The sequence below is a fragment of the Muntiacus reevesi genome, chromosome 9 (genome assembly GCF_963930625.1).
Source record: "Muntiacus reevesi chromosome 9, mMunRee1.1, whole genome shotgun sequence".
NCBI classification, from domain to species: domain Eukaryota; kingdom Metazoa; phylum Chordata; class Mammalia; order Artiodactyla; family Cervidae; genus Muntiacus; species Muntiacus reevesi.
The window spans coordinates 60,114,375-60,129,577 of record NC_089257.1 but is presented as its reverse complement, the minus strand read 5'-3'; the positions used below and the strand labels follow the sequence as shown (position 1 = coordinate 60,129,577).

The 15,203-nt window shown below is 44.4% G+C and overlaps 1 protein-coding gene across 1 annotated transcript in view; it reads left to right on the top strand.

Annotated features, from left to right (window-relative positions):
• TECTA (tectorin alpha) overlaps positions 1–15,203 on the top strand; it is an 80,401-nt gene that overhangs the window by 44,536 nt on the left and 20,662 nt on the right. The window contains 2 exon segments of the mRNA XM_065944399.1: positions 1,027–1,588; positions 11,465–11,664. Of these exon segments, the coding sequence (XP_065800471.1) occupies positions 1,027–1,588; positions 11,465–11,664 (762 nt within the window).

The following is a 15,203-nucleotide window of genomic DNA, read 5'->3' as shown; positions in this document are numbered from 1 at the left end:
CTTAGCGCTCACAACAGTCTCTGTTTTCCAGCATGCACTCACCCAGCCATGAGCTGTAGGATTTAACTAATCTGAACCAAAATGGTGCAAGGGCCATACCATTCTGGAGTTTGAAGCTCAGGGATTTCCTTGTTTTCTCAACTTAAAATATATAGGAGGAAACGTGTCAAGTACCGTCTCCACAGTTAGGCATTGTGGTGGGCGCCCAGCAGGGAATGAGGGGGAGGTGGATGCATAGGTCGATAAAATGTGGTCCCTTCTCTCAAGTCGCTCTTGTAGATGAGATCTAATCCTGTAGATGAGACAGAGGAGTAGACAACCAGCTGTAATATGAGGCTGATGTCATGTATGCTTCAGTAGCAGGTGTATGTGCCTGATGTTGGCCAAAGGTGCAGAAGAACAAGAGAGAAGTATAAATAACTTGTTCTGGTTGCCCAGACGAGGGAGTGATTCATTCTGACCACGGGCTCCAAAAATCTTGCCTTATAGAAGAGCTGGCGTTTGAGCAGGGTCTGGGGGATGAGAAGGATGTTGACGGGTAAAGAATAGCATCCTTGGCAGAGGGACCAGCAAAGTCAAGTCATTCTTCAGGAAAAAGAAGATCCTAAAGGATTTAATAAATTGAGGCTTGTCTAAGATAAATCCACGGAAGAGCTGGAAATAGCAACATAAGAGTTGTAGGTTTGGATATTTTAGTCTAAACTTTAATTGAATTCTTATTACCCTCTCATTACCTTGGAGAAAACAATTTGAACTCCTGGGGGAAATAACGCTATAAGCAGAAGGCACTGAAATAAATAGGTGTATTAGTGTACGAAGGATAGTCATTTAAGTCTGTTCAAATCCTAATAATAATAGTTGAGTGACAGAAACAACACTAAATGCAAAGATTGGATTCAACCTGCTCCAGCCCCCCTCTGGGGCTGCCTCTCAGAGGCTAATCATTAAAAGAGCAGTGGCGGGCGGGAGTGGGGGGAATGTCTGGGTCACCTGGATTTGTCTATGCCTACCCGCTTCCTCTTGCAGGTCAACAATGAACGGCTCTATCTGCCCCTGAAGTTGGGACAAGGGAAGATAAACATCTTTTCTTTTGGTTTCCACGTGGTGGTGGAAACTGACTTTGGGCTAAAGGTGGTCTACGACTGGAAGACCTTTCTGTCCGTCACGGTTCCTCGGAGCATGCAGAACAGCACCTACGGCCTGTGTGGCCGCTACAACGGCAACCCCGACGATGACCTGGAGATGCCCATGGGTCTGCTGGCCTCCAGCATCAATGAGTTTGGACAGAGCTGGGTGAAGAGGGACACCTTCTGCCAGATTGGCTGTGGTGACCGCTGCCCATCCTGTGCCAAGGTAGAAGGTTTCTCCAAAGTGCAGCAGCTCTGCAGCCTGATCCCCAGCCAGAATGCGGGCTTCACCAAGTGCCACAGCAAGGTCAACCCCACCTTCTTCTACAAGAACTGCCTCTTCGACTCCTGCATTGATGGGGGCGCTGTGCAGACCGCCTGCAGCTGGCTGCAGAACTACGCCAGCACCTGCCAGACCCAGGGGATCGCGGTGACCGGCTGGAGGAACTACACGTCCTGCTGTGAGTCCTCCCTGTGGGCACTCTTCACCTCCTGATTGGTGTGGGCGGGCCAGTCGCCCAGTAAGAGTCAGAGCGAATCCAGTGGGGCCATTTCAGGACATGCACTCTGGTTTTGGTGGGTTTGTTTGGCCGTGCCACATGGCATGCAGGATCTTAGTTCCCTGGCCCAGCAATTGAACCTAGGCCCCTAGCAGTGGAAGCATGGAGTCTTAACCACTGGACCACCAGGGGTGTCCCAGGATATGCACTTTTGGGGGTGAGGGGATATACCCTTTGGAATTGAGTTTGCTCTCTGAAGCAAGAACTCAAATCTCCAAGAACCTCTGTCTTCTTATCTATAAAATGGGGCTAATACCACTTACTTCCTTTATATTCCTCTGAAGATGAATCAAAATGTACATAAAGCAGAGAGCAGTCCACATGGCATTTGGGCCCAGCAAGGACACAGTAAGAGTCTAACAAAAGACAATTGAAGGGAGAATGAGATAGTAGGTTGCTTAGTTCATAGTTCTAGAACCTCACTGACTCATCACTGTACTGATAATTTATATGCTTTCACTTAGTATTTTTTTTCTATTTGACTCATATATGTCATTTATCAGGGGCACTAGTGGTAAAGAACCTGCTTTACCAATGCAGGACGTGTAGAGACACAGGTTCAATCCCTGGATCAGGAAGATCCCCTGGAGGAGGGCATGGCAACCCATTCCAGTATTCTTGCCTGGAGAGTCCCATGGACAGAGGAGCCTGGCGGGCTATATTTCATAGGTCACAAAGAGTCAGACACAACTGAAGTGATTTAGCATGCACGCATGTCGTGTATCAGTCTTTGCATTGATGAAATATAGCAGAATGTTAAAAACATTGGAAAAAGAATTAGATACACCTGAGATTAACATCAATATTGCACATCGATTATATGTCAATGAAAAAAGAAAGAAAAAAGCAAAAGAACTAAAGTGCCTGGATTCTAGCCTTGCTCTGTCCATAAGGATGGTTGTGACCTTGAAGCATTTCACTTTTCCTCCCTGGTTCTTTGTCCCCTCCACTCCCCGATAATGCTGCTGCCTGCACTCTTTATGCTACAGAAACGTCAGGAGGATCAAATTAGATAATTGAAAGCCTAGCACACTCCATGCATGTTAAGTGGTGGTGTTGTTACATTCCTGGCTTGCTTTGAGCCAAGTCCAGTGCTAAACACTTTATCAACATTATCTCCTCAATCACCCAATTAGTCAGGGAGAAACTGAGACTCAGAGGAGTTAACTAACTTGCCTAAGGTCCTATGATCTCAGTGGCAAAGTCAGAGTTTGACCTTCCAGACTCAAAGCTCCTGCTCTCAGCCCATAGACTACATAGTGGAATAATTTGTCTGCATTTAGCACATCACAATAGGAAAAAATGGGGAAGAGAAACTGCTATTGGTCTTTGGCCAAACTGCCTGGGTCTGTTTTCCCATCTCAATCTCATTAGCTACAGCAAATTTCTTTTAGGTCTAACTGTATGAGAAAGGCTACAAATGAATGCTGAACGCAAAGAGCTCCAAATAAGCGATACAGCAGGGGTCCTGGAGAATAAAACCCCTTTTCATCCTGGTAAAGGGAGATTCGGATGAAAAACCAGAAACAGTGTTGTCGTTTAATGCTCACACAGTTCGTTTACATTCCACATAATTGGATTCATGTAGATTGGGAGGGGAGGGTGGGAGGAGGTGGGGAGGGGAAGGGAGAAGATGCCATGTTAGCCAGGTTCAGTCCCTGAGTGAGGGGTTACGGGGAGCAATGCCAGTGGGGGCCTCTGGTGACTTTAGTAAAATAAATATGCCCATAAAAAAGTCAGACTGTGGATGAACCTCCAGAGCTCCTCTGGATTCACTGAGGTGAGCTCACTGGAGCGAGAGTGCTTCATTGTCAGCATGCTCAGTTGCTCAGTCGTATCGGACTCTTTGTGACCCCACAGACCATAGCCTGCCAGGCTCTTCTGCTCATGGGGTTTCCCAGGCAAGAATACTAGAGTAGGTTGCCATTTCCTCCTCTGGGGTATCTTCCTGACCCAGGGATCGAACCCAAGTCACTTGCCTCTCTTGCAATGGCAGGTGGATTCTTTACCACTGTGCCACCTAGGAAGCCCACAGGAGAGTTTACCTTCCTCTAAATCAGAGACCGGCCTCTGAAGCCAGGGGCCACACCACGGTGCAGGATGGGGAGAGAGTTTTAGGAAAGAGACCCTACCTGCTGCCTCTTGAGACCCGCTGCAGAGCAGTCCCTCTTTTCCTGTAGCCATGCCGTGGTGGCCGCTGTTTTGTCTGGTGTTGCTGAGACGTGGGGCAGAGAATGGTGTCTGTCCACGTCCATTACTTCTAGCTGCAATGAGCAGTGAAGAATTGTTTTTAAAGGAGGCTAATACCAGGAACTCTCACCTGAAACTATTGATATCAAATTTTGTCACTCATGGGAAAGAAAAAGAAGCAAGTTAGCATGCACTCATGGCCTTACCTTTGAGGAGGAAGTTCCCCTATTTCTAGGGAGCTTGGACCCATAGGACTGAAACTGGTGCACGATGGGGAAACGGTTTGGAAAAGGGAGACCACTCCTAAAGGCTATGAAGACTGTTTTTCTTGTCCTCCTGTCCCCTCAACCAGCATTCTTTCCTCTCCCCCGCTCAGAGTTCTGTCCAGACATTGGTGGCCTCCTCTGTACCTAGTCACAGGGAGCTCCATACAAGTCAGAGCAGAGTCTGTCCTGCACACCCTTGACCATGAGCCCCATAGCTGTCTGGACTGTTGCCTGCCAGCAAAGGCCTAGGCCAGCTGTCCTCACCATGGTGGGGATAGTCATTCCCTCACCTTGGCATTTCAGGACAGGGGCCAAGATCTAAAAGAAAGCTCCTGAAGAGGTGGTGGTGGTGACTGGCAAAAAAGAAAAGCTAAAATAAGAGAAAAAAAATTACACTTTAGAGACGGCATGTGGGTGGAGATGGGGGGTGTGCGGACACAGTTGGAGGCAGCTTAGTTTTCCATTTTGAATTTCAGAAGCAGAGAAAAGGTGTGGGAGCCTGAGTCCTCACTCAGCCATTCAGTCTGAAAGATCGGTGAACACAGACTGGCTTGAATATGATTGTTTGTAACCAAGTTTGGGGCTGGCCTGGTGGCTCAGTGGTAAAGAACCCGCCTGCCAATGCGGGAGATGTGGGTTCGATCCCTGGGTTGGAAGATCCCCTGGAGAAGGAAATGGCGACTCACTCTAGTATTTTTACCTGGGAAATCCTATGGACAGAGGAGCCTGGTGGGCTACAGTCCATGGGGTCACAAAAGAGTCAGACACAACTTAGCAACTAAACAACCAAATCTGACATGACGTTAACCTCTGAAACACGAGGGCAGGAACAGCATCCCCCTGTCTCCCTCCCTGGGGCTTCTCAGGTGTCACTAGTGGTAAAAAATGTGCCTGGCAATGCAGGAGACATGAAACATGGATTCGATCCCTGGGTCGGGAAGATTCCCTGGAGAAGGACAGGGCAACCCACTCCAGTATTCTTGCCTGGAGAATCCCCATGGACATAGGAGCCTGATGGGCTGTAGTCTATAGTGTTGCAAAGAGCTGAACACGACTGAGCGATTTAGCACACATGCATGTCCCACTCCTCTCTTCTACTAAGAATTCATCCATTTTAACACATGTTGAGAAATGAGAATGCTGTTTTCAGGAGAAAAAGGGTTAAGGCAAAATTGCCCATTAAATGTATGCTTGATTGGTAACAAGGTAGGATTCTGTTGGTTATCAATGATATTGGCTGTTCCTATCAATGGGATAATTTATTACTGAATTACCCTTTTTGCAAATGCATTGGAAAACTCCTTCACCCAAGTTGAACAAATAGGCTTAGAGGGGGGAGGGGAGGCCAGTTGTCTTTATTGCTTACCCCTTCTTAAAATTCTTTCAGCTGCATCTGTTGTTCATTCAGTCCTTTAATGGAGAAGTTAAATTAGAGCGCTTGATGGTGAGGATACAGTAAGAGAAGAAAATAATAAATTCATTGCAGGTACTTAGCTCTGACCATGTGCCAGGCACTCTTCTCAGTGCTGAGTCCTCAATCATTGACTCCTATAACTTTACAGCAACCCTGTAAAGTAGGCCCTGTTTTTAAAATTTTATTTATTTTTAATTGGAGAATAATTGCTTTACAATGTTGTGTTGGTTTCTGCCATATGAATAGTCCCACTTTCTAGAGGAGGAAACCGAAGCTCTGAGTATTTCAGTGGCTTTCCCAAGGAAACGGGCTTGGGTGACTTGGAAGGTGGCTCAGAGACTGTGCTCTCTGGCTGTAGGGTGCTGCTGCTCTTATCTGGTCAGGCCAGGAAGCCTGGGGGGTGGGGAGCTCCTGGGTACCACCGAGGATGCAGAGCTCTGTAGAACCAGGTCTGGGGAGCATCTTCCAACCTCAGGGGGCCATCATGAGAATTAAATGTGATGATGGCTCATACACAAGGCTGTCTGATGCCTGATCAGCCAACGTTGAGTATCATTTTCTCTTTTATCAGAGGCAGATTTTGCTATTTCAAAGTTCTTGGTCGGAAATCTGATAATTAGGCGTTTTCCTATGTCTTTCTCTGAAAACTCAATAAATTCTAATTGAGGGACTCCCCTAGTGATCCAGTGGTTAAGAATCCACCTTGCAATGGCATGGGACACAGGTTTGATCCCTGTCAGGGAAACTAAGATCCCACATGCCAAGGGCCAACTGGGCTCATGTGCTGCAGCTACTGATCCCGCACTCTCTGGAACCTTTGCACCATAACTAGAGAAGCCGTACGGGAAGAACCTGGAGCTATAACAAAGACCCAGCATGATAAAAAAAAAAAAAAAAAAAAATTGTAGTAGAATAACTTTAAAAATTCCTATTGTTACTACTACAATTGCTCCTACTATTAGTAACAGAAACTTTCACTGAAGTATCAGGCACTGTACAAAATTGTATTTCATTTTATCTTAACAATGATTAATATTTGACGAGGGAGATATTATCTCTGTTTTACAGATGAGGAAGCAGAGGAGCCAGGGTTTAGAGAGAGTATATAACCTGCCCAAGGTGACACTGCTAGTTAGTCACAGAGGCCAAGACTCAAGCCAGGTCAGTCTGATTCCAGAGCCTTTATCAGTTCTGTTTCATTGCTGCATTGCTCTTCCCATGCATCCTGCCCACCAAGGGCACAAAGGCTGTATCACTCTACTGGTTACAAGAAGAGATACATTTGTGACCACAATAGAAATCCAGGTGTAGAACCATCATCACTTTCAGCTCTCAGTACTTCATTTGGGTGGAGAAAATCAGAATTAGGAATTTGAAGATTGTTTTCAAGAATCAAATATTTATTAATCACTTGTCACATTCTCAGCACTGTTTGGGGGACCACAAAAAATCAGAAGTATGAAATATGGAATATATTGCCTTGGTGGGGAAATAGGACCAGTATACTTGAAACAACAGTAGACATTTCTAAATTGGTAGTTATGTCTTCCCAGATATTAAAATATACTGTAGAGTTTCAATGCGTGCGTGCTAAGTCACTTCAGTTGTATCCAATTCTTTTCTACCTGTGGACTGTAGCCTGCCAGGCTCCTTGTCCATGGGATTTGTCAGGCAACAAGTCGCTACTGGCACATGCACAGAAAAACCAACCAGTGGACCGATGGGAAAGTCCAGAAAGAGGCCCAAACACCAAAGAGAAATTAGTATATAGTAAAGCTGGCGTTTCCAATCACTGGGGGAAACGTATTACTCAATAAAGGACAAACTAGCAGGGGGGAAAATAGTTAAATCCTTCCTTCATTTCCTCACTCAAAAGTAAAACCCAGACAGAACGAAGATGAAACGTGAAAATTCAAATCATAAAACTACCAGAAGGGTTTCCCTGGTGGTTCAGTGGTAAAGAATCTACCTGCCAATGCAGGAGACATGGGTTCGATCCCTCATCTGGGAAGGTCCCAGATGCCATGAATCATCTAAGCCTGTGCACTATTATTGAGCCTGTGCTCTGGAGCCTGTGAGCCAAAGCTGCAGAGCCCCTCTGCTGCAACTACTGAAGCCCGTGCGCCCTAGAGCCCTGGCTCTGCTCTGAGGAGCCCCTGCAGTGAGAAGCCCATGCACTGCAACTGGAGAGTAGCCCCTGCACTCCAAAACTAGAGAAAAGCCCATGCAGCAGCAAAGACCCAGCACAGCCAAAATAAATAAAGTTAAAACAAAACAAACTACTAAAAGAGAACAAAGGCATATTTTGGTAATCTAGGAGTAAAGAGGGCCTTTCTAAGCAAAACACCTAAAGCCACAAGGGAAAACATGATAAATTTGACCGCTTTAAATTTTTATATTTCCATATGGCAAAAACATCATCAAGATCACAAACCAATGTACCAAAAAAAAAAAAAAAACCAAAAAGGAACAGGCAGCAGCAAAATCAAAAAACAATTGATAAATATTTTTAACATGTGACAAACAAAAATATATTTTTAATTTACAAAGAGCTTTTACAATTTAATAAGAAAAAATTCAACAAACAAAATGTGTAAAAGACATGGAAAGGCAATTCACAGAAAAAGATACACAAATAGATTATAAACAAAGGAAAAAGATGATCAGTCTCACAAAGAATGCAAATGAAATGAGGATATAGCATTAATTTCTTATTGTGGTAAAATACACATAGCAAAACTTACTATCGTAACCATTTTTAAGGGTGTAGTTCAGTGTTACTAAGTACATTCATATTGTTGTGCAGCCACCACCCTCCACCTCCAGAACACTTTTCATTTTGCTCAACTGAAACTCTGTACTCATTAAACACTAACTCTCCATTCCTCTCCCCTTCCAGAGTCCCCTGAAACCACCATTCTACTTCCTGTCTTAACTACTTTAGATACCTCACATAAGTGGAATCATACAGTATTCATCTTTTTGTGGATGGTTTTTCTCACTTACCATAATGTCTCAAGGTTCATCCAAGTTGCAGAATCTCCTTCCTTTTTCAAGCTAAGTGATATTCCATTGTATATATAGACTACATTTTGCTTATCCATTCATCCATTGGTGGACACTTGTATTGCTTCCACGATTTAGCTATAATGAATAATGCTGCTATGACAACAGTGTCTAAATATGTTTTAGCGATATTTCTTTCAAATTTTTAAGTATACACCCAGGAATGGAATTGCTGGACCCATAGGGTGATTCTATTTTCAATTCTTTGAGAAACTACCCTACTCTTTCCCACAGCAGCTGTACCATTTTACATTCTTACCAACAGGGCAAAGGGTTCCAATTTCTCCACATCTTTGCCAATATTTGTTATTTTCTGGGTGTTTTTTTATAGTAGCCATCTTAATGGGTATGAGGTGATATTACATTATAGTTTTGATTTCCCTGATGATTAGTGATGTTGATTTTCACATGCTTATTGGCCATTCATATATCTTCTTTGCAGAGAGGTCTATTCAAATTCCTCTCTCATTTTTGTATCAGATTGTTTGGTTTTTTGGTTGTTGAATTTTAGAAGTTCCTTCATATTCTGGATAGTGATCCCTTACAGGTATAGCATGTAGTTTTTTACAAGGACCAGAAAGTTTGGGGATAAACAATCAGTGAGGGTAAGGGAAAAATAAATCTCATCTAGCCCTGGTAGGAGGATAAATTGATACAGCCTCTTTAGAGGGCAATTCAGTTGCAACCATCAAAAGCTTAAATGCACATACCCTCTGACTCAGTTATTCCACTTCCAGGAATTTATTGTAGAGATTTATTTACTCATGAGGGCAGGGATAAATGTACAAGCATGTAGCATCCTTATAAACACATAAAATACACACTGCAGTGCAAAAACAATGATTCAAGGCTAAGTGATATGGAGTAGAAATTCCCACATAAGAGTAGTTGTACTTTTTTGTATTGTTATTTTTGTTGTTTAGTTGATAAGTCATGTCAATTCTTTTCCAACCTGATGGACCGTAGCCCATGAGGCTCCTCTATTCATGACATTTCCCAGGCAAGAACACTGGAGGGGGTTGCTATTTCCTTCTCCATGGGATCTTCCCAACTCAGGGTTTAAACCCACATCTCCTGTATTGGCAGGCGGGTTCTTTACCTTTTTTTTTTTTTGGTATACATTGATTAAAAATACTAGTTTCTGTAAAACTTTTAAGCAAACCTATCGTTAATGATTGGTTACCACTTACTGAACACTTAGGTGCTTGTTGTTGCTCTTGTTAGCCGCTAAGTCGTGTCTGACTCTTTGCAACCCCACAAACTGCAGCACGCCAAGCACTTAGGCGCTTGGCACTGTTCTGAGTACACAGACTCACTCATTCCCTCCCAAAGAGCCATGAATTGCTGCCCTGGGTAACTGCACATACACATAAGGAGCTGAAACCCAGAGAGATTAGGTAATGGCTCCAGTCTCTCAGAGCTGATTCCAGAGCCCACGCTCTTCACTAAGACCCCAATTGCCTTCTAGGAAAGCATCTACATACATTTAAAAACCATAGAACGTAGTTGACATGGATTGGTCTCTATACACAAGCACACACACCATGTAAGTTTGCCTTCTCAGAAATCAAGGGGTTCAAGGGCCTATTAACTATTGGCTTAGAAAAGGGTTCTGGAAGTTCTAAGTTAGTGAAAAAGTAGGGAATTTTGCAGATAAGTTGGGACTCTACCTGGGGCTTGAAGAATGAGGGATCTGGGGACTCCCCGTGGCGGTCCAGTGGTTAAGACTCCATATTGCCAATGCAGGGGATACAATTCAATACTGGGTCAGGGAACTAAGCTCTCACATGCCATGGACCATGGCCAAAAGATTAAAACAAATAAAATAAAATATTAACACATTATGTGGAATCTAGAAAAATTGTACAGATGAACCTATTTCCAGGGGAGGAATAAAGATGAATATGTAGAAAATGGGCATGTGGGCACTGCGGCAAAGGGGTGGGTGGGATGAATTGAGAAAATAGGATTGACATATATACACCATACTGCCAGTATGCAAAGGGCTTCCCTGCTGGCTCAGACGGTAAAGAATCTGCCTGCAATGCAAGAGGCCCGGATTCAATCCCTGATTCAGGAAGATTCCCCTGAAGATGGGAGTAGCTACCTACTCCGGTATTCTCGGCCTGGAGTATTCCATGGACAGAGGAGCCTGTCAGGCTACAGTCCACGGGGTCAAAAAGAGTCTGACACGACTAACTAACACATATATACACCATGTGGAAGATAGACAGGTAGTGGGAGCTTGCTATAAAGTACTGGGAGCTCAGCTCAGTTCTCTGTGATCACCTAGATGGGTGGGATGGTGAGGAAGGGGGTGGGAGGGAGGTCGAAGAGGGAAGGGATATACATATAGGTATAGCTGATTCACTTCATTTTCCAGCAGAAACTAACACAAAATGGTAAAGCCATTATAAAAGAAAATGATAAATGGGGTATTTGGAGACACTGGGAGGATGAAGTGGGTGGGGGAAGGGAGATGAACACCAGACGGGGAGTGTGGGGCGCCCCAAGGAGACCATCCAGTCAATCACTGGAGTCAAGATGCCTGTTGGGTAGTGGGTTTAAGGCAACAGGTTGGAGAACCTCAGGGAAACCGAGGCTGAGGAGAGGAGCAAGAGGTGTGAGGAGCCGGGTAACCTCGGTCAGCTCTACCGTCCATTGTTTCTGCAGTGCTAAGCCCGATAGAGGCGGTCCATCCGCAGAGAGAGGAGGAAAGCGGGAGGGGGGCAGAGCTTCCTCCCCACCAGGCCTCCATCTCCCCAGGCGGTGAGGGGTGGCCGGGGGGAAGGCGTCGGCAGCCTGGGGACGGCGCATGCTGACCCGCGTCTCCCGTTGCAGCCGTCGCCTGCCCTCCCAACAGCCACTACGACAGCTGCGTGAGCGTGTGCCAGCCCCGCTGCGCCGCCATCCGCCTCAAGAGCGACTGCAACCACTACTGCGTGGAGGGCTGCCAGTGCGACCCCGGCTACGTCCTCAACGGCAGGAGCTGCATTCTGCCGCCCAACTGCGGCTGCTACTCCGACGGCAAGTACTACGAGGTAGGGGCCCGCCTCCCTTGAGGAGGCAGCAGAGCCCTCTCCCGCCAGCAGGAAGATGGGTCACGGTGAACCCATCTTCCCTTCCGATGAGGAGAAGATGGTGCTGCGGATTCGCAGGGAGGCGGCGAGGGGGACCGTCGGGGCGAGAGGTCAAGGAGAGGGCAGAGGAGGCTCCGGAGTTGGACATGCGCTCGGGTCTCGCTCTGCCCGCCTCCTCGCTAGCGTTGTCTGTGCCTCTCTCTCTCTCTCCTCCGTGTCTTTCTCTAAGCCCTTCTGATTTCCTCTCCTGTAAATCTTAGTCTGAAAGCTTCTGACGTGGCTGCTGTTTGGAAACAGGAAGGCAGTGAATCTGACATTTATACCTGTCTTAGCTGAGGGCAGTTTTAACTGGAAAATACGGAGCTCGAGGCTGGAGGAGTGGCTTTCTCTCTTCTGTCTATTGCAGCTCCAGGAGAAGAGCAGTGAAGGCTGCCACCTCTTCTTGTGTCGTTTGTCCCTCTAGGACCGTCCCCAGAGAGTTCTGTCTGGAATGCTTAATGTCCTGTTTTCCACATCCTACCCTCTGCTTCTCTCTCTTTGGGGGCTTCACATAGAGCTGATGAACATGCCCTTCTTAGAGGTCACTGATTAAAACATATGAGCTTGCGAAATCATTTACACTTCCACCCTGTAATCTTTATGTTCTGGAATACTAAGCTTAAAAAGATCTTGCTTGGAGAGGGTATTTAGCCCTGGGTTCTGCCTCTTGCCCATTCTCTGTTTAAACAATATCAATACCTGACATTGGTGAGTAGACAGTTAACAACAGCATCTGTGCAATAGCTGCTATGCGCAGATCTCTGTGCGAGTGGTATTGTTGGGGATGATAAAGCATGTTCTCTGCCTTAAGGAACTTAAAAATCTATTCAGAAGAGGGGGAAAAAATGCACTTTATAAAAACAAGAGGACAATTACAAAATAACATATCAGCAAGTGAAAAATAACACCCTACAGAACTAATCAATTTTAAAATGAAAAAGAATCGAAGCATTAAAAAAAAAAAACCTAATTGAAGTGTCTAAATTGAAAACAAACTAGGGAAAAAAGAAACATTGCTTTCTTTCTGTAAAGAAATATTGTTCTTGTTCAAGAACAACTAAGTTGGCTTTACTTTTAGAAGAAATAGAAAGAGGTGAATATGGACATTACCTTCAGTCTCATTTTCAGTGGGAAATTTGTTTAAATGTTATATTAGAAAGATGAGGGAAAGTAGAGTAAAATAGCAGAATTGATCAAAGAAGACTTCTTGGCAGAGGTGAGTTTTGAAGTTAGCTCTTAGAGATATTGATTATTTGAAAGGAAGAGGCAAAACATGGGAGAAAATAATAAGAGATTCCATTTTCCCACAATCTGGGATTAGAGATAACCAGGCTCAACACTGAAAACCACTATTTCAATCTCTGCTCCCCTGTCCAGAGGTTTACTGAGATGTATCCATTTATCAAGTGTGCCATGCTTCCCTCCACAGAGATCCTGAGTGTCTGTGACATAATGGATTGAGATTTGGATTTGATCCTAGCTGAACCAACACCCGTGATGTGACACTGAACAAACTGTATCATTTCTCTGAGCTTCTGTGGCCTTATCTGCAAAACATTACTAATAATACCAGCTCAGTATGGTCGTTGTATAATCTATGCAGGTGCCTTAGTACCTGGCACCTAGCAGTTCAATAATTGGTAGCTGCTTATTGTTTTGTTAATTCTTTTAAGAGGCATTTTATAAATTAAAAAAATCCAGGCGTGTTAATGAAATGATGCATATAAAAGCCCTTGGAGCTCTCAGGGAAAGCACAGTACAGCTCTCGGCAGCTATTAGCACTATCAGCATTAGTATCCACTTTTCATCAGAAAGTCAGTGGGTTTTGACAACAGCTTATATCTGGGAAGTAGCAAATTCACAGAATAATCCACATCTACTTGCCACAGTTCAAGCAAGCTTGGAGGCTTGTTTATAAGACAGATTTCTTTGGAAATAAAAAGAGAACACATCCAGCCATTAGCATGTAGGGTAGTTACCCAGCCGTCCTTATCAGGTCTAATTAAGGTTGAGCAAGCAGCACTGGGCCAGTCTCTTTACTAGGATGCTACTTTCATGATCAAGGTCTCCTGTGGGATGAGTTATGGACCCTTGATCATATCCACATACACCAGGTTATTTTTCTCTCTCCACCCATGCAGTGTCTGACTTCTTATCTGAGAGAGGCCAGACTACCCACTCAGTTATTCTGCAAATCTGATAAGAGAAAGGAAGCCAATTTGTGAAGCTGCTGGCACCCAAAATATTTCACGGGTCTAGAAAGAGGTTCCAGGAACTATTTTTTACTCCATTTTAGGGGTGAAAGAATCAGCAATGGTTTTCCTGAGAAAACTCTTCCTGGAAGATCTCACCCTCTTCCTGTTTACCCTTGGATCTAAGTCAGATCTCTATTTGATATCCAGGGTTTTGATAAGTCTATCGTTAATGCAGAAAATTGTGACCAGACAGTAGCATGGGCCCTTTTTGTGCCATTAAAAATCTTCTCTGGAAAGCACTGTTTTAGAAAATTGAATTAATGCCTTGAGTGCCCTCATCTCTATGAAGTAAACCACTCATTGGGACCACACTCCACTTGAACAATCATGACCAATTTCCAACAGTTCCCTGGAATTCTTAGTCTAGAACAGGTACAAGATCAAGAGCAGAGACTCTACAAGTGCAGCTGTGTCTACAGATTGTAGAAAGAGTGAAAAATAATAGCTGCCACCAATTGATGATACACTTTGTTGCAGGTATTTAATATAAATTTTTATAATTCCCCACTATCTGAAAGAGGATGAGTGGTTCTTCTCTGGTAATAACAGCAGCTATTATTTATTGAGTACCTACTCTCAGCCGGGAAATGTGCATCACACGTCTTATTGAATTTAATCTTCACAACTGCCTTGCAAGACATTATTATTAACTTCAATTTAGAGAAAGCAAACCAACATTCTGAGAAGCTGAAAGAGCCTCTCAGGGTGGCATGAGTAGGGTGGCAGAGCTGGGATCGAAACGCAGGTGTTCTGATCCCAAAGCTTTCCCTTCATGGAACCTAACTGTTATCTAGGTTTCTCACTTCAGGATATAGAAATAGAGGTATCTACAACAGAAGTAAATTAGAAGTAGATTATTTACAAGAAAAGTAGTTTGGAACAGTGAGTATTGTGAAATGTTGAAACTGTCAGCTACAAATTGGCACTTGCCATCTACCTCTACGGGGATTAAAACATGTGCTGCTTCAGCTGCTTATTTTTCAACATTCCCTGAAAAGAGTTGAGGGTGAAGAGCAGAAATCAGGCATTCTGTGCTCTGGGGAAAACTGGCAGGGTAGGTCTTCAAATAGATATTTTTAGGAGCCGATTTTATGTGCCCAATTCTTGTAGCTCCTCATATCTAGAAAAGCACTAAAATCCTTCATGGTCATGACTGCTCCTCATGACTGTTAGAAACCTTCTGCAAAAAATAAGTACTTGATTGCA